The sequence below is a fragment of the Hirundo rustica genome, chromosome 4 (genome assembly GCF_015227805.2).
Source record: "Hirundo rustica isolate bHirRus1 chromosome 4, bHirRus1.pri.v3, whole genome shotgun sequence".
In the NCBI taxonomy this organism is placed as follows: domain Eukaryota; kingdom Metazoa; phylum Chordata; class Aves; order Passeriformes; family Hirundinidae; genus Hirundo; species Hirundo rustica.
The window spans coordinates 24,542,852-24,565,898 of NC_053453.1; the positions used below are offsets into that span (position 1 = coordinate 24,542,852).

The 23,047-nt window shown below is 39.8% G+C and overlaps 1 protein-coding gene across 1 annotated transcript in view; it reads right to left on the minus strand.

Moving 5' to 3' along the window:
* Positions 1 to 22,605, minus strand: part of CFTR (CF transmembrane conductance regulator) — an 89,460-nt gene extending 66,855 nt beyond the window's left edge. The window contains exons 1-5 of the mRNA XM_040062137.2: positions 22,465 to 22,605; positions 9,898 to 10,008; positions 7,060 to 7,171; positions 2,144 to 2,359; positions 1,170 to 1,259 (exon numbers count right to left, since the gene is read on the minus strand). Coding sequence (XP_039918071.1) covers positions 1,170 to 1,259; positions 2,144 to 2,359; positions 7,060 to 7,171; positions 9,898 to 10,008; positions 22,465 to 22,517 — 582 coding nt within the window. The 5' untranslated portion in view covers positions 22,518 to 22,605. The remainder of the gene's footprint in view (positions 1 to 1,169; positions 1,260 to 2,143; positions 2,360 to 7,059; positions 7,172 to 9,897; positions 10,009 to 22,464) is intronic.
* Positions 22,606 to 23,047: the final 442 nt, after the last annotated feature.

Below are 23,047 nucleotides of genomic sequence, written 5' to 3' on the forward strand. Positions count from 1 at the left end.
GTTAATTATGATGACAGTGCAGCAAAACATATACATTCTGCACTTAAACTTAGATTTTTCTAAGGCAAGGTTCAATTTGCAACTGTCTGTTTGTTAGGTATATGCATGAGGAAAATCACGGCTTTGTAAAATAAACAGAATTTGGCATCAATGATGGCTTTTTCAACCACTGTAAGATGAGAAAAATGCATGTAAGAATCTTCTGAGAGTGTTTTAATCTGATATAGAAGGCAAATATTACTTTGATGGAGAGATGGCTGTTGTATGAGTTCATTGAGTACAACTAGTTCAACACAGTTCTCATTAAGGAGATTTTGGAGTGAATCCCATGATCAGGTGGACAAGGGATCTGTGTTACTGCAGCTACACTGCTGAAATGACAGACCACTTGTCTTAACTCGTGCAGCACTAGTTGACTTTACTCTATCCAGTCACACAAGCTTAAAGTAAATACACCCTGCAGTTCCAGCCTTGTGTCTACAGTCTCTCTGATCTTGTGTCTTCCATGGGAAGCAAATCTTATACTGCGAAAGGGCCAGTTAAACACACAGGAAGAACTGAAGTTCATAGAGTTTCCAGTTCCTAAAGGCATTACAAGGGATTTATTGTAGTCTCTAATAAAAGGGAAATTTTACAGAAGACTCTAAGTTTTTCTAAGACAGATGTCTAAGGCTTCCTAACACAGTCTTACATCAACAAGCCCTTTTTAGTGGACTAGGTAATCATTGGAACAGGAGACTAAACCTCATCACTTGCTCAATTACAGAAATGGACTGGATCACCTTAGTAAAAGGATGCAGTCATCAGGAAGTAGGATGGAAGGATTGAACCAGCAAGTTCTGACTTCTATGAAACCAGCTGTTTAACCCAGAGATTTCCTGGCAGGTTCTCACTGGACTGAAGAACAAACATGTTTTTATGATGTAACTGCTTTTTAGGTTTCCTCTTCTAATCAGCATAGGAGATAAAGAATGTCATAAGTATCAAATGAGCATTTCTGTGACTATGTGCCAACACATTTTCTTAAGGTAACAAATGAGTATTTAGTTGACAATGAACACTCAGTGCAGTTCTTCATTTGTGCTCCTTCCTTCCTTAATATCTGTCATGAACAGCTTGACATTTGTATTTGATGGATCACCAAGTGAATTAAACAAGTGATGACGCACCTCATCAAATTTGTTCAGATTGTTAGAAAGAAGACTGACCAATTGTCCAGTACTTATTTTATCTAGAACTCTGCTTGACAGTCTTAAGATCTGTAAAAGAAAACAAAACCATAGAAAAATTGTCATGTAAGTTATCTCCATAAAACACAATAAAGAAAGATGAAAATGATAAGCAATAATGCAGTAGTATAAGTAATACTCCACTTATCTGTTTATGTTATAAAGAAAGTCTCATTAAACTTGTTATTTATGTCACTTGAATTCAATATAGCCATTACAGTGCTTTAAAAATATTGATGTATTGACTTGGTCCTTGCTTTCTGTTGAATATTTTATGGATATAGATATATATGCAAATGCAAGTTTTAATTAAGCATGCATGCTGTGTGCTGCTGTGCATCCTCAAAAATCTCCTACTGTTGCCTCTCTTGACAAATATTTTTGAAAAATGCTTTCACAGTGAGCTTTATTCTAGAATAACTAACATGTTTGTTTAAATTATCTTCTCTGGGTACTGGTAAAACAGAGTAATTTTTAAAATCTTTATTTTTGAATGTGTGATGGGTCAGTATCTGTTGACTCTTCATGCTATAGTGATGTCACACAGTATCATTCAAACTCAATCCCTTCAATGTTACATTTATTGTTTAAATCTTCACCTCTGATTATCTTTTGAAGATATACTTTGGCCACCAGCATATTATTTTCCACTTTTAACAGGAGCACAGTGGTAAAACAGGTAAGGCATCTCACCACATATGCAGCAAGTCTGAACTCAGAGGCTGAAGAGGCTGTAGACAGGTTATTTAATTCTTTGGACTGGGAAATTGAGAGCTGTCAGAAACTGTTGGCCACATTATTCTTCCGTGTACTTTGTGTACCTTAACAAAACTATCAATCTTTCAACAAACTAGCCTAAAAGTTACATAGACTACACACAGAGGCTTGGCTTATAGTGTAAATGAAACAATTACCTTCTTATAAATCAAGCTAAACATAGCTATCCTCATTTGCATTCCAATATGATGAAGACCGAAAATAGCAGGGTGTATAAGCAGTGTTCTCACAAAAAAGAGAAGGCACAAACCAATGCCCAGGTAGTAGGCTATGGATCTTTCATCAGAGTTGTCTGGATCGTAGGAAGCTATTATTCTCCCCAGCAGAAGGGGCTGCACAGATTTGGTGACCTCCTGTAGAGAGAAACAAAAAAAGTAATTTTGGTCAGCAATTGGTTCATTTTTTTCAAAATAGCTAACGTTTCAATTCAAAGTCCTACCAAATGAGATTTAAAGTCTTATATTTTAAATGAGGAAGTCAGGCCCATTAGCTGCACAAACCACAGAAAATTGCAGTAATTGCACAGGAGAACAGACAACTCACTGCTAAGTCAGTGATGCTACTGCAACTGCACCAAAGCAAATCTGGCTTGTAAATTTGGTTTGATCATTTTCTACAAAAGTGACAACTGATATTAGCTTCCACATTTACAGAGTTTACCCATATCATATGACTGAATCTAGTTTATCAGGCTGGACCTCTGTTTTGGTCCCTAGGGAAGAGTTCTCACTGCACTTTACTGGACGTAGAGGACAAGGGAAGCCTCAGAATTCCCAAAACAAATGCTACCATTCTCACAAGACAGTGAGAATATAGCTAAAACAAAAACAAAAAAAAAAAAAAACAAAACAAAAAAAAAGGAAATAGGAACAGAATAAAAGTATGAATTATTGGATCATCTGACTCAACAGTTCTAGACACTGTATCCAGTTTTGTAACAAAAGCAGGAGGAGAGGAAGTAAATGGTGGGGGAGGATAGTTTAATAAAGGTCCCAGAGAGAAAAAAGTCTCTCCTACATTGGAGGCCCTAGCACTTCCCATCCAGGGATAGAGAACCAGGGTAGGAGAGGAGAAAGAGATAAGGTCAAACCACTTTGCTAAAGCCCTGACTTGACTTTAGTCTGCTATTACATTTGTCCTCAGCCTCCTTTTCCATTGTAATTAAACCCTATCAGTGTTACCTCAACTTCTCTTCCATTTCCCTCCCTGCCCCATCATTCTCATACTTTCACTCCTCTAACCTCATCTTTTTCCATCTCTGCCTCTTGCCTCCTCTTCCCTTACCCAGTCTTTTCCAAAGAACTGCAAAAACCACCTGTGTGCTGTGGTCTAACATTTTGCTTCATCTGCATGAGCTTCAGAAGGACATGACATATGTATGTGCTCCTTTGCTTCACTCTTATGATCAGTTTAAAAATACATAGCGTTACGAACTTGCATGTATCTCCTTATTATCCTTTCTGTTGCATTGCAGCAGAAAGCATGTGATACTTCCAAAGTAACAAGACATTACTGAATTCTTTTGTACAGAGATGCTTCAAATTCTGCCCCAAAGTTACCAGTACTGCCTTCCAGATGAAAACCACACAGACCACCACAGAGACTCAGAGAAGGGAGCTGGAGAAGTTCAGCTGTAATTTCAGTTCTACTATGACAAATTGGAATAATCCAATTTAGTTTTTTTTCTTCTCCCTTGGCTTCTCGTATACAAAAGCAATTGCAAGTACTTCTATAACCTGTACTGTAGTCCCTTTTGAATGTTACTGTTGGTGGGGTTGAAATTCATCATTCACTTTTTCCACAGAAGAAGTAGAATTTTACATCTCACCTGTATCAGGTGCTACACTACCCAAATTAAACACCACTCTGCTGTGAATCTGGAGCCAGCTTTGACAAAGGCCTCAGTGTTATTAGTGAGCAAAGGGAGGAGTGTTTATTAAAAAACATATGACCCAAGACAGCTGTGCTTAGACCATATGCATCCCAAAGCATCAAACCAAGGCTCCCCAAAACTCATAAAATACAAAACATTCACCTCTCAAGGACAAGACTGTGTTTTCGTATTCTTGGAGATTCCAAGATAAGCTTTTCTATATAAGCTTAAAATAGCAACAATTTTTTTGTGTGTTTACTTTCATTCCAGTGAAAATGACATGCTCTGCTGCTGTGTTTGTTGTGACTATAAGCGTATTGCATACATTCTGAGCTTGCTGGAAAAAAAAAAATTACAGACTACAATAGTGGCTGGCAACAAGCCAAGTCATATGCTATCTCACGGGGCATAAAAGTCCACTGGTTTACAATGGAGATTTATCAGTTTGCTTACCAAAGATATTATCTAGTCTACATACAAATCAAAGCAGAACTGCCTGGTTTTCATTTCTCCTCTTGTAAACTCGAAATTACCCACTGATACAAATATGAATAAACAGATTAGAACAACCTGCCTAAAAAAAAGAACGGAATTTGTATACCCAAGAGAAAATTCAGTTTTCAAGAGTCATGTTTTGTCTTTGCCTGTCCTTATTCTTCCCTGTGCATTCATCATAGGACACTGAGAAACCCATAAGTGTCCCCCTCGCAGAAATCTTCACTAAAAGAGTAAAGATCTGAAGAGAAATGAGATTATGACACAGCATATTGTGCTAATCTGACCCGGTATGATTATTCTTATGCAACAACAACTTTTATGTTACGTGTATCGCCCATATGTTCAAACACTCTGCATTTGAAGACAATAATGCACATCTCTTCTTTGGTATATGGCCAAGAAGCGCTTCCCTCCCTGCCTACTCACTCACACCCGTGACCCATATGCAAGAACTTCAGGAAATCCTCATTAGGGTCCTTTGGGATACGATACTAAAACCACTTCTAAGTTAATGTTAGCAGCTGTTGCGCCTGAGTGGAAATATAAATTTCGTAGGAATAAATAAAAGACCAAAATACAAACAGAATCAAATTGATCCTCACAGTAAAGTACCTAGTTGGCTAGCAGGTATCAAGCTAAGAAGTAAGATTTTTGTTTCGGCACCATAACACATTTTCTTTACATTGCAAGACTCCTATTCTGACAGGGTGAAGAGTGGAAACCATCTCAAGCAGCAGGGGAGCAGATACATTAAGTGCAGTAACTCAACATGCCTAACATATCAGTATTTATGAGGGGGAATTGTAGTACTCTAGGGGGCCAGATCACAAGTGTCCATCCTGCAATCATTACCTATAGCACATCAGGGACAAGCAAGAGATAGGAAAAAGACTAGATTTAATGAGAGCAAAGCTGTGATGCCAGTTGAAAGGACATCTACACAAACAGCAAGGATGTCAGCAGAGTTTAAACCACAGTCCAAGAAAGATGCCATGAAAATGGCTCAGAGATTAGACAAGCAAAGAGCTGAAAGGAAAATGAAGTTCAAAAGAACACACAACTTGGTTACACCTATGCCAGTACGGCACAACATCCTGTCCCCTTTCAAATTTATGGCAAAGCTCCCATTAATTTCCGTGAGCAAGGTCTGCAAAGAACACCAGCAGCTTTAGGAGCAATTTGGTTTTTCACAATTCCTCTTTCAATAAAACAAAGCAGCTTTAAATAAACTGAACACTAAAGTTAATAGAATCAAGAATTTAAACTAAGCTTTAATCTTTCCATGCTCATGGCGAAAGGTGCAGATTCATTTACTATGTTTACTACATTTCTTAAAGAAAATTTAAAAAAAACCCATACACACAACCAAAGAATACGACTCAAAAATCCTGCAATCTTGTTCTGTACTCGCCCCATCTAAAATGGTACTTAATTAAAAAAGCGCACGAGGAGAAATCAGCCCTGTGTATGCATGCTGACACACATTGCCTAAACTTTGGGAAAGAGTGTTATCCCCAAACTGCCTGCAAAAGCCCTCAAGACACTTTTAACAGGAATGCATTAGTGCAAAGGTTCCAGCTGGCAGACTCTACATGAACAGCTATTACAGTGGTAGGCTACATTTGTAGAACTGTTTTGTTGTCAGTGGGTGTTTTTTAAATAAAAACCTCTCACGAATAAGGGGTTGCTGGCTTGGTTAAAGGTTTAATATATAAAGGTGGTAATGAGATCACAGGAACACATAAAAGACATGATTGAGTAGGGGTCCACTAATACAAGGAGTCATCCCAAAGAAGAGCTGACAAAAGTGATGAAGGAGTAGAGAGAGGGCAGCTATCATGCAGCTCCTTACGTAGCAAGAGGCCTTGTCTAGCTAACTGCCCTACCTGGACAAAGGCAATTTAGGGTCCAGTACCTAAAGGTACCTCCTGACACTACACTACTGCTGCATCCAGCAAAGAATGGAAACTCTCCCTAGCCTTCCTTTAGCTGCCAATGTTTTTATAGAAACCTTTTCTTTGTTGTCTTAAACTGCAGTGGTCAAATGTAGTTACAATTTGGCTTTAGCCCTTCTGATTTTCTCCCTACATAACCACACAACATCGTTTTAGTCCCAAGGTTGCCTGCCACCCCTTACATGGTGATATGCTCTCTTTTTTATGACTAAATCACAGAAATTTCTAAGTAACACAGATATTTAATGTGCATATTGGTTAACAGCATTTTTCAGGTTTACAGTCTGGCTACACATACCTAGTGAGATACCATTAGCAATAAATTATTTTCACAGCTCTTAACCCCAGCGATAGGATTGTCAAACAAACAGGTGGCATTTGGTAAGTCAAGGTAATCCTACCTAACATGTTGGAAAGGTGATAAACATAATCAGTTCAGGCTTTCACATCAAGTTCCTGATCACACACTTGGAAGCACTAACAGCACTAGAAATGCTTAAAAACTATTAATGTGTATGTTTTAAAGATATTAAGATATTATAAGAAAATACTTTTTTGAATTAAAAAAGCTCCTGGACACAACTCTGTATTTATCACCTTTGTAAGCAATATACAGAGAAAAAAATCTGTAGCTATTCACAATATTCAGTATTAATTCAGCAGTCCCTAAAACTTGGATTTATTTAGGGAGCACTAAAAGTTTACTGAAGAGAAGAACAATTCTTACCCCTAAATATAAAATTATTCCATAGAACATAAATTTCCAGAAAAAGCATCGTCGAAGAGCATTAATGAGTTTGGGTTTCTTCTCTGAAGTCGCCAGCTCTCTGTCCCATTCTCTGAAAAGAAACCAAAATCAGAACCAAAATTAAGGTGTATGAACAAATACATGGGTCTATGGCTGTGACATACTTCAATTCACTCAAGTATATCCAAGGAGATTTAGCTAAGGTGGCTAATGAAAGAAAGCTTTGCAGAGACCCCAAGAATCTGGCCTTCTTGGACTTGATAGATCAAGGAAAGTTAAAACCTAGTTCAGCCACATATTTGGTAGTTTTAAATACTTGGTCATATATCACCCTGCAGGGAAATATTTCATGAAAAGGTCACATTGTATGTTTTAAAGAAACCTGCTGTACTTAAAACCGGAGTACAATAATAGGCAAATAAATGTTTTGGAGCTCTTCCAGCCTGCAAAAAGAAAGAACCAACAAAGCATCAAAAATGTGACTTTTCTACGGCACAGCACTATTTTAAACCTTGTTGCTGGGACAATAACTTTCTTTTCAATAATAAATTGTAGACCAGAAGCAATGCTGTATACAGACAACATATGTTCTGGCAAAATTCAGTTCACAGTTTAAGCACTCCTGAGAATATCTTCCTCTATTTTCTCAAATTTTCAACAGAATATTAGATAACCAGAATATTTCATTTATAAACTATCAAAACACATTAATACCAATGTTCTGGAATTCCACTGGTTTGGAATACTTATGCCACACTGCAATTAAAATTGACTGAACTGGCACAACAATCCAGATGTCAGCTGCCTTGGAACATCAGTGAAAGCTACAACATCAGTTGGTGGAGCGGGAATGGCACCTCTGTTGTAAGAGTTAGTCACAAGTGCAGCACAATTTCTAAATTAGGACCCACTGAAATTGGGTAAAGAAGAGTGGAAACCTAAATGAGGAAAGTCAGAGTATGATTTCTGCAGAAATAATCAGTGTGCCAACAGTGGTATCACAGGAAATTAAGAATGTTATTTCACTGAAGAAAAAATAATCCACAGTTTTACAAGGTTATTTTGGGAAGAAAGAACAGCATTTCTGCTGTCTCTCTTTTCAGAGAACCAGTATTGAAACTTTGAGTCTAGCCTCGGTCATCACCCTGAAATTGTGAAGGATCTGCTGCTCCAGCTGCATCCCTACAAATCTATGGTGCCTAATGGGATTCATGTGAGAATCCTCAAAGACCTGGCTGATATCACCGCAAAACCTCTCTCAATTTTTGAGCAGTCTTGGGAATCCGGAACAGCCCCAGCTGACTGGAAAACACTGTCCCAGTTTTCAAGAAGGGCAAGAAGGAGGACCCCAGAAAATACAGGTCTGTCAGTCTCACTTCTGTACCCAGCAAAACTATGGAGAAGATTATTCTGGGAGGTGTTGAAAAACACCTGAAAGAACACACAGTCATTTGTTACAGCCAGCATGGCTTCATGAGTGGAAACCTGATTTCCTTTTATGACAAGGTAACCCACGCAGCTGACCGAGGGAAGCCAGCTGATGTAATCCTTTTAGATTTCAGTAAAGCTTTTGATACTGTCTGTCACAGGATCCTTCTGGACCAAATGTCCAGCACTCAGGTGGATGAACTCTTCATGTGATGGGTGAGCAGCTGGCTCATGAGCTGGGCACAAAGGGTTACAGCGAATGGGGTGACATCAGCCCGGTGACCTGTCACTTGTGGGGTTCCACAGGGCTCCATCCTTGGCCCTGTGCTCTTCAACACCTTCATAAATGACTTGAAAGCAGGACTGGAAGGGATACTGAGCAAGTTTGCAGACAATACAAAACTGTGAGGAGCTGTTGACTCCTTTGAGGACAGGGAGGCCCTGCAGAGAGACCCTGACAACACAGAGAACAGGGCAATCACCAACCGCATGAAGTTCAGCATCGCATTCTGCACCTGGGATGGGGCAGCTCTGGATGTACAGACAGACTGAGGAATGAGCTACTGGAAAGCAGCGCTGCAGAAAGGGGCCTGGGTGTCCTGGTTGATGGCAAGTTGAACATGAGCCAGCAGAGCCCTGGCAGCCAGGAGGATCACCCATGTCCTGGGGGCCATCATTGCCAGGCAGGGGAAGGGATTGCCCAACCCTACTCTGCACTCCTGCAGCCTCACTTTGAATATTGTGGGCACTTTTGTGTGCCACAATATAAGAAAGATATGAGAGAGTGTCCAAAGGAGGGTAACAAAGATGGTGAATGGCTTTGAGGGTAAGCCTTTTGAGGAGTGGCTGAGGTCACTTGATCAGTTCATCCTGGAGAAGAGGAGACTGAGGGGAGACCTCACTACAGTTACAGCTTCCTCATGAGGGGAAGAGGAGGTGACCAGCGACAGGACTTGAGGAAACAGCATGAAGCTGAGTCATGGGATGAAAAGATTCTTCACCCAGAAGGCTCCCCACTGAAGTGGTCCCAGCACCAAGCCTGACAGAGTGCAAGAAGCATTTGGACAAAGCTCTCAGGTACATGGTGTGATTCTTGAGGATGTCCTCTTTAGGATGAGGATTTGGACTTGATGATCCTTCTAACTCAGTCCCTTCTAACTCAGCATATTGTCTGATTCTGAGATCAATGGCAGATATCACAGGCAGTTGTATACAGTAATTTAGACCATCTAGGTTGTACATGTGCACCAGGGATCCCAGTCATGTCCAAAGTTCAACTGTATGCAATCAGCTTGCACCCAACATTATTTAAACATTTAATCCAAGAGCTCTGTAATGAAAATTGCAGTGTGATTCCTGAAACAAATTTATTTAATTAACCTTTCGTACCTTTCCAGTTTTTCAGAAAGATTATCAGCAGAGTCTGCAGAAGGGATTTGATAAATATCTGACAGCTCCAACCGTCGTCTGTAACCCTTTTTCAAAATTTGGTTTGTCCATCTAAGTAAATATTAAAAAAGAAAAAGTTAGGAAAAAAAAATCTAGCATTAATTCTGGAGTTGCTTTGTCTCACCCTGAGTATTCTGAGTCCACAGCATCCAAATATGTCTAAGTGCACATGCACTCACATACACACACATATATGACACAATACAGAGCAGCCCTGCATTATATTTACAAAATTATATTGACAAATATAGTACTGAAAGAATCATTGTGAAACTCCTGCATTTTATAGGTTTTGGGGTGGGATCATGCCCCAAACTTCCTACTGAGTCAGCAGAAGACAAATGAACAGGGTATTGAAACCTTTGTACTGTATTTCCAAATATGCTATGTGCTATGTCCATATAGATGAATAATAAATCAGAAATATAGTAAAGTGGACATGTAAGTTTCATTCCCATCTGCTCTGCTCTGGGGAGAGTACACCTGGTGTACTGTGTCCAGCTCTGGGGTTCTCAGCACAGGAAGGACAGGCACCTATTGGAGCGAGCCCAGAGGAGGCCATGAAGAGGATTAAAAAGATGGAGCACCTCTTCCTAAGAAGAAAGGCTTAGAGAATTGGAATTTTTCAGCCTGGAGAAGACACCTTAGAGCAGTCTTCCAGTGCCTAAAGGGGGCCTCTGAGAGAGATGGAGAGGAACTTTTTACAAGGGCATGTAATGACAGGAAGAGGGCAACTGGCTTCAAACGGAAAGCGAGCAAGCTTAGATCAGATATTAGGAAGAAATTCCTTACTGTGAGGGTAGCCAGACCCTGAAACAGGTTGCCTAGAGAAGCTGGGAATGCCCCATCCCTCGCAATGTTCAAGGCCAGGTTGGCTGCAGCTTGGAGAAACCCGTCTGTTGGAAAGTGGCCCTGCCCAAGGCAGGGGGGTTGGAACCCAGTGACCTTTAAGATCCCTTCCAACACAAGCCATTCTATGACATCCTGCATTGCAAATAGACTTAACAGAAATCTTGCACAAGACTCCTCATAATATCTTTGTTGTGTCCATTATATACACACATTTTACATTCGTTTTTCCAAATGTCGTGTTTAAAATTTTAATACCAATTTAAAGAGTATGCTGAAACAAAACACAGCAGGAAAAGACTACTCTGAATGGCTACTGTGTAGAGTAAACCTTTATGAACCATGACTAATTTTGAAAAAATTCTGCTCCAAAAAAGCCTATGAATTCCCAAGGATCAACTTATACAAATTTTTTCACCAGATTCTGTTCAGAAATCTTTTTGAAAGCAAAGGAGTAGATCAAAATATAAGAACGGTTTTGAACTAATGGTGTATTTTGAAACTATTTGAATTTCTGCTTTACTATCACCAATAAAAAATAAATTTCGTTAAGAAAATGAAGGGCCTGCAAAAGAAGTAGCTTGTGGTTGATTGCTATCACACTTCCACATGTAAACCAGTTTGTAAAAAACCCTGCATGATTCATGATTATGATAAAATTCTGCAAAACCTCAATCATTTCAAAATTTTCGTTTAAAACTGTTTTTGTAGACAACAGCTAAAAAACCACAGAATATATGCAATAATGTTTGCCACAGTCACCCAGAAAATGCAAACAGCTTATTGGATAGGCTTACCTGTATGCCTGTAAGAACATATGTCATACACACAAAGTAATCGGCATTCTCAACTGCAGCCTCTGAAGTTGCAAAGAATTTGATACAAAGGTAAAAGAGCATCATTGAACACTACAAAAGTGCAAAAAGGCCTTAACACAACAGATGAGTACTTGTGTGCCACTGTGTGCACGCACAGGCACGCTTGAACATTTACTTTAATGACTTTATGAATTGCATGAGACACCAGTATATAATCCCCATGATTCAGTAAAGCACCAAGATATTTCTTAAGTGCATGGTTATATCACACCCACTGCAAAGAGAATATGCCCTAAGAAATTGAAGGAGTATCCTTCATTTCTGCAATAATAGTATGGTTTCAGGTGAATTATATGGCTTCTAGCTCAGTCTTTCATACCACTGTAGCTGAGAAATAAGTGATTCATGGTATGTTATAGGAAGGGAGCTAGGAGAGTCCACTTTGTAGAGTCGCGGGATTCTCATTTTACTATTTGAAGGTGATAAAACATCCATAAACTTTACAACTACTGGAAATAAGGGACAATATTTTTCAGGGATAAAACAGATTAGAAGAAAACCTTTGAATTTCATGTAACATTTACGTGAAAGTCTTTCATGGCTACTGCAAATGGTGTATCAGGTACCGATTTGTATTTTGCCAGCTCTTGAAGACAGAAAGGGTCAGCTGCTATTGGCTTAGTGTACATCTTAGAGTGGAGAACTGGCTAATCCTTATCATTCAGGAACAGCAACTCTCATTCAGGAACAGCAACTCTCATGAGTTCCTGTTCTCAGCTTCACTGATGTCCCATATACGTAGATATATCAGTAATGACAGAATGAATACAAGTTATGGGAAACAAAACCACGACTGTAACTAATGCAGGGAAGTAACTGTACTTCCTAGGCAACTTCTTTAATTCACAACACTGTAGCTAAGTAATAACCTTCCTAAGCCCCTCAATAATGCTTTGAGACTGCAATAAGCAATTTCCAACCTGACAAAAGATAAGCGCTTTACAGTTTCACTTTGTATGTTTCGAGAAAACATTCTTTATTACACTGATTCCCTCCATCTATTTGATTTTATTTATAGTTTTGGTTAACACCTACCCTGGCATTTTGCCACAGCCCAAACTAACAAAATGTGACTGCATTTAGAAAGAGAGCTGAGTGGCTGTATTATCATTTGGGGAAGACAGCATGCTTAGCAGATCTACTATACTTCCAGAAACGTCACTCATTTTACTCTGCACTTACCTCTGTGATAACCAAGTGCATTTATCATTGCCATCAAAATGATGCAGTCCCGAAACTACCCTCCTCTCCCAAGTCAGTGTTTGATACAGACTTATGCAGACTTATGCTCATCTCACTGCTCATCACAGTTGCAACTGTGCTAGATAAACTCCTCCAGCCAGCTAAAGGAACAGTGCCAATACCTTCCCCATGGGACCTCCCAGTCTGCAGCCAGGTTCCTACTGCAAGCTGCTGGCAGGGCTTGCACAGAGATGTTCACCTCCCAGCTGCCCTGGCCCTGCTTGGAAGTCCCACCCTAAATAGATCTGGCCAATTTGTGTGCTGTGCCAAGTGGCTTCAGGTTGGAGTGGTAACCATGAGAGGAGTTGGTCTGATACGTGATGTTTGTCTCAAGGTTGATTTTTAACAGCTGCTTGAGTTGTGCTGTCAAGAACTGCAGGAGACAGTTTGTGTTTTATTAAAAGGAATACACTAGACCTAAAACACATAAATATCTCATAAAACCTTTTTTTTTTTTTTTTTTTGCCAGATTCCTATAGCATTCCTATAGCCATTATGTTCTAGACTCTTTGCAAAGATTTGAAATGCAAAATGACTGTGAATTTATTTTAACTGGCAATATAATCTGTAGTTATCTGTGTTCCTATAACTCTAGGTGACACAGCTCAGTCAGTGTTTGTCAATGAATATGGCTCTTCTACTTTTTTTGGCTTATTGGAAACAATTTGTCAGCATTAATGCTGAGGTTTTTCCTGAGGTTGTTGAGAAAGAGAAATTTATTCTGAAAGGAAGAGAGCAAGAAGGAAGAGAAACAGATTGGCTTTACAGCATTATGTTAGCAAATGCCATCGGATTACTGGCTGGCATTTAATGAACCTTTCACAGAGAAACCTGTAGGACTGTGAGAGTTTAGAGAGCATAGGAATGTTATTATGCATACACACATGTGAAACCCAGCAGGGAACAAGTTTCAAGGATGTACAGTAGGAAAGAAGAAAAGAAGGCAAGTTCCACATCTGTTATATACTCTCTGTAGTAAAACATACATTATGAACTTTATTTGTAAATATAATATACATACCATTTGGTAGATTTCTAATGACACTTCTTTGTCATTTACTTAAGCAGTATGTAACAGATTTCTGTTACAGCTATTGCTTTCTACAGCATGTTCAGACTCATCCCACTCAAGCAAATTGTATCAATAGGACAGATGTCTTTGGCTTTCCAGAGAGTATTAACACAGACAATTTGTCAATAGGATTTGACTCTCCCTTAAGGCTTCTTTGCATGTCACTGAAGACAGACAGAGCATCTGTGTTGCTAAGCCAGCTGTCCAGATCTTCTTCCTGAGCACTGGAATACCCTAGCTCCATCAGGCTCTTCAGATCAAAAAGCACAGATTGCTGAGACAGCGACAGAACAGTGGTGCTGGGCTAGCCAAGACCAGCAAAACAGAGCAGCTTTCCTCCAAGGGTCACTGATCAGACTGGTACCAGCTCTACAGGTGCTCTGTGCACAACACAGCAACAGCTACTGAGCAGCACAGAGGCGGCCATAGTTTCACTCCTTTCTACAAAGTATTAATACCTGTGCAAAATATAGTTAAGCATAGTGACTGCAGCTCCTAAGGAACTGGACCTAAAATTCAATGGAGAGAGCAAGAATAGTGCCTCTGGCTTTAACTTATCCTTCCTCTTAACAATTAAGGGGGAGGTGGGGGAAGGGCAGGGAGGAAGGAACATAATCAAGCTGTAATTATGATGCTTTAGAGCCTAAGATTTACAAGATGTTTGTAGAGCCACGAATTCTTACCAACTGCAAGAAAAGGCTGAGGTACCATGTAGATCTCAGACATTCCCAAAGTGTCCCTCTGACCAGACTACATCAGAGGCTCAGCACTCCCATCCTCCCACAAAAAACACCCAACACTCCAGCAGCAGCAAATTGTAAATTGGGGCTCACTCTATACTGGAAGTCACTCTAGTACACCCAAAACTACTTCTCCAGAAGAGTGTCTGCACCACCAGCTGTCTTCTCTGAGCCTTATTGCTGCTCCCTGCCCCTTGGCTACCCTCAACAGAGTAGGGTTGCAGTTACTTTGTTTTGAATAATAACATACTGAAATAGCATGTTATATATTCTGAAAACTATATTAACTTCAGCATTTCCCCCTTTATAAATAAAAAAGGCAATACAGTTTAATATTTAAATATAATTATTGCAGGGTTTCAACAACAAAAGTAAATGGTGAACCTACTGATTTCTGTTTTGTTGTTGTTTTTTTTTTTTTTCCCCATATCACAAAAATTAAGATTTTAATTTCTTCACTATTAAACAAATCTTCCCCATGAGGTGTTATTTGACATGGAAAGTATTTAGCTGCAATATTATTGACTCTGCCACTAGCTGTGAGCAGCACCATTTTAAGACTACTCAATGTTCTGCTGAAACCCCAGGATTTCAATAGCAAATCTTAATTAGGATTACGCCACAGCAATTCTTGGGGAAGTCTTGTCTTTTATGGCCCTTTTTTTTGTCAAGTGACATTTGTTTAAATTATTATCTAATTTCTAAATGCTTTCTTAGCAGAAACTCAATACATTTTTCCTTACAATTAGTAAGGTAGTCAAAATATTTCAGTTTGCAGAAGTAGTGAGAAATATTTGAAAAAAAAAAGCACATCAGGGATAGCTTGTGCAAGACGGAAGGACAGAATATATTAATTGTATTGCAATCTGTCAATTGTTTGGGTACCAAAGTCAAGTGTAAGACATGCTTCCAATATTTCTTTAACAAAATGAACAAAATAACAGTGATGACGATGTGCTATGAACAAGGTTTGCAAGGCTGTTTCAGCATATACCTACAGCTAGACTGACTAGGAGAGGATGTTCCTTCATCTTCAGGTTTTTTCTCAATTATATCCCTCAGCAAGAATAAGAGATTTATTTTCTCCTAGTCCTTTGAAAGAATAAGGAACATTACAGAAAGTTTGCATCAGCAAAACTGTTGCAGAGCAGTGCTATTCATGATTTAATTGAATTTTAAAATCTTCCAGATGTGTCACTAAGTGATAGCAACACATTTCACCCAATTTAGCACTTCACTCTATTAGCCATGCATTTTAAAAGATATTTTTCATAATAAAATAGCATACAGTGGCACATCAGGTGCAATGGCCCTTTCCAAAACTATAATTTGTTCCAAGCCCAATGACTGATATGTGGCCAGGTATGAACAAACAGGTGAATGCAGTCGCATTTTATTTAATTTTAATACCAAGCGTCTAAATGTCAATTACCCTTACAGTAATACGGAATCAACCCTGAATTAGGTGCTGCTTCTCTTACTACTTGCTCTTTGCCATTTTCTCTGTATCTTGGTATTTGATGATGCTATTCCCCGGCATCATCCCTGCAAATTAATGAGAAAATGTCTCATATCTTTTGAGTTTGAAAACAGTCTTAGGCTTTGAGCAAATCAACATTGGGGGGACCTTTGTGGTTTTGTTTTCTTTGTATTTATTACCTACAGAGAAGTAAAAGCATTCCAGAATTGAAAGATTAATGTTAAAATGAGTTAAGGTGAAAGTTATAGAGAGATACCAGAATTACTTCAATACAACAAGGGTTCACAGCCTTTATTATAAAAGTTGGGGGGAAAAATAAAGGAAAAATACTAATATTAAAATATGGGGAATGTACCTAAAACCAAGTACCTTTACCAGCTGTCATGTAGGATTTTCTCCTAAGGCACAACCTTGTCCACAGAGTCAAGACACTTGTATTGCAACAGCCCACCCCTAGCACTGCCTTTGAGGATGAATTCCTCCTTCCTACCTATCCTCTCCTGAAAGAAGAATATCTGACAGGCACCAAGCTTCTGGTTTAAACTGAAAAACAATGCTGTTTCAAAATATGTCTTAAAAGCCTACTTATTCTCTCCTAATTTGGGGAATTTCATGACAATGCAGCCTTGGATTAGCTGTTTGCTGACTGAAAAAGCTCATGCAGATCCTTTTGCTTGTAAGAGAGGGACTGATATGTAAACAGCCTCTGAGTTCTTGCTTGTCTCACCCAGGCATACCCCCACTTTCATGGAAGGCAGTTGAACTGCATCTACAAGTTCACATGGCAAAATTTGGCAATGTGTTTCAATATGCCTCCTTATATACTAGTTAATTTTCACCTTTAGCTTACTTATTTCCAAGGATATAATGCAACACATAATTACCTGCATGTCAAGTTGGAACCATGCTGCTTCCACAATTATACCTACACATGTATGCTGCAAAGCTGGGGGGGGTGAGTGAAGAGAAAAAACATAAATCAAGATAACAGCAACCTGCAGAAACCTCTTGCAATAAGACACTATTCACACCACTTTGAAATTTAGCATATCCAAAAAAAGTAGATGTTCAGAGACTTAGATTCTTCAGTATGAAAGAGGCAATAATAGTTCACTGCAGAAATATTCTGAAATAACTTTGTCACACCAGAAATACCCTTTTGCAATCAAAGTTCTGGACAGGAGAGCTCAGGCAGTCTGCACTGACTCCACCACGTGCTCCTAGGACAAATCACAATCTTTGTATAACCCACTTTCTTCTCTACAGAACTAGTAAGGAAACTTCTTTTTAACCCATCCTTTGTGCTAACTGCTTAGACTTCAAGATCTTCAAAACAGACTTCCTTATCAAATATTTTGCTTAGTACAAAGGACTTCAAGTTTCTGTCAGTGCATTTAGAAGCCTCTATAATACAGATAATAAATCTACTAACCATGTCATTGCCTACAATATTTAAAAAAAAAAAAAATAATCAAGGATTTGGATGGATTACTTTCTATCCCACCAAAATCAAATAAGCATGTAGAAAATAACAAGGTAGGGACACGTCTGCAAATATTTCAAATGCTTGATAATTTATTTTGAGTATCAAGATAGTAAGTCTTCCTCCTGCAGGAAGAAAACAGACTTTAAATATATTTCAGAAGCCAGATGCAACTTGATCCAGGTATCTGTGCTTTAGAGTTATAAAGCAGCCAGAAAAGGTCCCTGTGCTACACAAAGTTTGCTCTTTTGGTCATTAGACCAAAGATGCAGTATCAGACTGAGCCAAGGACACAATTTAGCCTTATTGTTAAAGAAGGTATTCCCCTGACTGAAATGACTTGAAGTGTAGGAGACTCTGCATCCTTTCTCCAGTTCACTTCATATTTTACCTGCAAACAGCAATGGAAGTCAAATTTTCAGAAGGAGACCAAAACTTGCATGCACATCTTCGAACCATCTGACTTTCAGAAGCTGACACCTTGCTGTTTTAGACAGGTCTGGAGGAGTGGCAGAGCAGCAGGTCTCCAAGGACTCTACTTGTGGCAACAGACCAATGACCAGGAAGCCTCCCAGGGCCACAGTCTGTCCTGCAGCTGCATCTGTGCTTGGTTATCACAAACAGCCAGGATTTACAATTGCCTGGGATCAGGGAAAGACAGCTCATCAGGCTGTAGATACATGTAGATACATACAGGGCTGTAAGAATATATTGTAGAAAAATTGCCTTGTATGAGTGTCTAAGCTGACTGCCCCAGAAACTGAGGCATAACCCTGTGCCATTCACCTGCTACTGGACACACAGGCTCCTTATTCAAACAGGAAAGATGAGCAAAGTGCTATAGCCAGGTATTGATAAAGGAGGCTCCAAATATGTATTGGTTATGATGATTCCCAGACACCTGCACTCCAGAGTGAAATTTATAGACGTGAGTTAGGCCTTTAAGCTTCCTATACAAAATCTGTGAATTTTAGGAACTCAGGACAGTTTCGGGAGAAACTTTGAGTAAAAATGTACACATTAAAATCCAAACTTCAGAAGGAAAACACAAGATTTTTCAGTTCAAGAATGAAAATCCTAAGTAACTTGCTGGCATTGGATTCTAAGATATGCCACTCAAGGATAGAGCAGGGGCTGCCCAGGGATGGTGTGGTTTTAGCTCCTTTCTCTGAAGGGAATCAGTTTACTTCTCACGTCTTTTCAAACCAGAAACTATCTTGTACAAGACACTCTTAAACTTGAAATTATGACTGAATTAAGCTAGAAAGAATGACAGAATAACATTACTGTAGCAGATGAGTTAAGTACTTTCAAAACTTAAGACCTGAATTCTCTTATCCACCTTAAAGGTTATTAGCAGACTTCTAAAGAAGCCTCACACCAGGAATTAGGAGTTGCAAAGAAGTTTTTTATTCAGAAGAGTACAGAGTCATTCTTGATTCATGCTGTAAAAAATAGCTGAGCCAAAGATAGAGAACTAAAACACCTTCACTGCCAAACACTGGTAACACCTGGTCCTACTACCTAGAAGAGGGGAGGTATAGAAGTGAATTCCTTTTCCTAGCCCTCACAACACACACAGGACAGAAGAATGAACCCAACATTTATCCTGTACTGGCTAAATTATTCTAGCAACTACAGGACAGCTGTATAAATGTATAGATTTCTTTTTCTCTAGTTTGGAAAGCAAGAAGCAACTAGAGCAGATCTGATTGACTGAATCCATGAGAAGACTTGACACAAAAGCTGAGTTAGTTTGTATTTCTCATTTAGATTTAATAATGAATCAGGCACTAAAGTACTGGGTCTTGCGAAGAGTTGTAACCTTTGATAGGTACCAAAGCAAAAGTATATGCTTAAAGAGTTGGACACAAGCACAAGGATTACTTTTTGAGAACTTCAATTTTAATATCTAAAGTTGCATGTCAAAGAAAAGTAATAAAGTCAGAATTGTCCCATAGTTGCAGCCATTTCTGAAATTCCAGCAATAAATCTGTACCGGTTCTCAAAAACATTGATTCATTAACAAGACTTCCTGATCTCAGTTAATTTTCAATAAAAACTAGGTGATTGCAAAGTAGCCCAATACTGTTTGTGGCAAAAGGTATGATCTTGACCCTTCAAAACCCCAAATTTCCAAAAGAAAATAAGTAATGGTTATAAAGACAAAAGTGAAGCTTCGCAATGAATATGAAGCTAAGCATACAATGATCTGACTGCTTCTGCATAAACTCTGTTTTCTTTAAGCAAGGTAAAAAGCTGCCAATGAACAAAGAATGTTTTGCATGTGGTTGGGAACAAAAGAGATCAACTCTGAAAATGTAACAAGGAAAATACAACAAAACAATCTCTGAAACCCCAAACTCTCAGTATCTAGTGTTTTCTAAGTGTCCCCCTAACAGAGGATCTCAAACCACTTGTTTTCACACCTTGTTTCTTGACCACCTAAGCTCAGTTTTTAAACCAAAATTGTTTAAAATTTAGGATGAAGGTTAATTTCTAATTTTAAAGACTTTCTATCATGACCACTCCTAGCAATTATCTTTGTTTTCCCCCAGTAGTATTACCATCACTAATACAATGAAAAGGTAACACTTTCTACAAGATACTACTCCTTGTATACCAAGACATTTTCTCACTTTTTTTTGGCATAAAGAATTAAAAAAAAAATGTTCAAACAATATTGAAGCATGTATAAATTATTCAGTTATGAGCAGAGATGTACATTCTGATTTTAACACATGTTAAACCTATCACTCCCACTCAAACAGGATAAATTATGAAGCAATAAAACCTTGCCAATAGGTTTACACACCTATAGCTGATAACAGCTTGTACAATATTAAATTGTAATATATTTATCAGCAAGATTTACTGAATAATCATAGCTAATACTTTAACATCATTTCTGCTAACATGACCTTCAACTGCTGTGATAACATCATATTCAGATTGGTATTTCACATACAAATGCATTGCAGACTTTTAAGTTACTTCACTGAAACATGTACTGTGTTGTACTTGACAGCAACTATTTCATTATCATTGAAAAAAGCAATCTCTCTCCATACATCTTTTTTCCATTTCTTCTCTCCAGTTAATATTCATCATGAACCTTTCCTTAACTACATATACTTTATTATTATCACTTTGGTTACAGTCACCTGACCAATAGCTGGTACAGTATAATGCAACATGCGTGATAAACATGATTAAAACATGTTTAAAACATCAATTGACTTAAAGACTGTGATTTAAAAGATGAGCTCAAGATGGTTAATTATGTGCCTAATGAGAAGGAATTGCATCTAGTTTCAGATGTGGAAACTTTCACTATGATAGGAATCAGAAATACATTTATCTTACTGGGTTGTGGTTTTTTCTTCATACCTTCAACACCCTAGGTTCTAGGATGATAAATTTATAGAAGTTTATAAATAAATAAAATTAAATAGAGCAAGTGACCCCTCAAACAACTAAATTAATATAGATCTATTTCCCATGTATTTCTATCTTATACTTGACAGGAGCACTGTCTGAAGCATCATTTATGGAAAATTTGTAATTGCTTGCACTTATGTCATGCACACTCTCCGGTTCTAACAGTATTTGGCAGCAAGCATGACTTGCATGACTTCTTTCCCACTGCAGCACCATTGGAGAAAAACTATAGGATTACTTTTACCAGGATGTTTGTAAAACTTCAGAAACAGGTTCTATTTGGGATCATTCACCTCTATTGTGTCTGGCTAAAATGAGCCAAAGTGGGGGAGACAGGCAAACAGTGACTCATACAGACTCCCTTTCATTAAGAAACTTTAAAAAATATACAGACCAACCTGCTGAAAGCTATCCCAAAAGAATTTAGAAGTGAGCTAAAAGCCCTCTGTTTTTCAGGCAGAGACCTCAAACAGTGTTATAGTTTTATACCATGCGCTCTCTTTTTAGTCATCATGTTTACATCTTACACAAGATTTCCTCCCATCCTTCCTTGCCATGCAAAAGACCCTCCAGTAACAAAAGGGGGAACTAGTACTCTGGTAAAACCAGTGCTCTGTGGTCCAATGCCAAAAAGATTATTTGCTCTTTCCAGTTCATAGTGTCATTTCTAGCGATGTCACATAAGACGTATTCAGCTTCCATATTGTCTTACAAAGTACATTGTGCCCAGGCACTGATATTGGCTCCTTCTCCCTTTATTTGAAGTTTTTAGAAAGAAAAGGCACTAGGAAGTTTGCTTGTAAGAGAACATTTTCAAGGCTTACAAGGGACTGTTTCCAGTAAGATCATATATTACAGTTGCACATTGAGCAAACGCTAAAACACTCAAAGAGCCAAACAGAAGGAATCCTTGTTCTGAGAGCATTTCCCCTCTGCTTCCTACCACCCCACTGTGTTCTCAAAGTTTACATGAAATAACAGATTAACTAGTTGAGCAATTACCAAAGGTTGCTCAAATTATGTCATAAATTCATCTGTCCGGGTCCAGCAAAGGTTTACGACACCTGACAGAACCCATTCCCGGTGCTAAACCCCCAGCAACAACAACAAAAAAAGAGTGATCCGATCAACAAGCGAGATCCCACCGCTGTCCCCACAGACCTTTCCAGAGCTGATTGGCGCCCTGCGCTCGTTCCCCTCTCCGGGAAAGCGGAGCGGGCCGGGCGGGGGGCGCGGAGCCCCCGCGGAGCTCCCGGCCCGCCGCTGCCCTGCCCGGCCCGCTGCCCCCGCCCGCACGCGTCCCGCCGCACCGGGGCTCCCACCTGAAGAAAAGTTTGGAGAAGATGTTCGCCTTCTCCAGGGGAGACCTCTGCATGGTGAGGTGAGGTGAGGTGCGGTGAGATGCGGCGAGCGGGGAACCGGAGGCGGCCGCTAATCGCTGACGCCTCGCTCGCCCACTCCGCTCCTGCGGCTCTCCCACCTTATCCGCCCGGCCGCTCTGATGTCACCGTGCGCCTCCTGCCCCGGCCCCTCTCCCCGCCTCTGCTTTGCCCCGGTTCAAAGGCGGGCGGGCTGGGGCCCCAGCCCGTGCGCCGCCGCCGCTCCTCCCCCGCCTCCCCGCCGCGCCCGGCACCGCGCACCGGGCGCGCCCCGCCGCTCCCCCCGCACCCTCTCCTCCCCGGCTCCCCGACGGCTCTCGACCAGCCCGTTACCTCCACCTGCCGACTCAGCTTCCCGAGTCACCCCACCCCGGGTCCCCAGCCTCCTTCCCCAGCACTAAACCCCTCTTCTGACCAAGTGCCGAGGTGGGGAAACCGCCCCTCCAGATGGGTCTTCTGCCCTCGGTCCAGGGCAGCGGGGACAGAGCAGCGAGGACAGCCCCGTCGGGGCGTGGACACCCCTCGC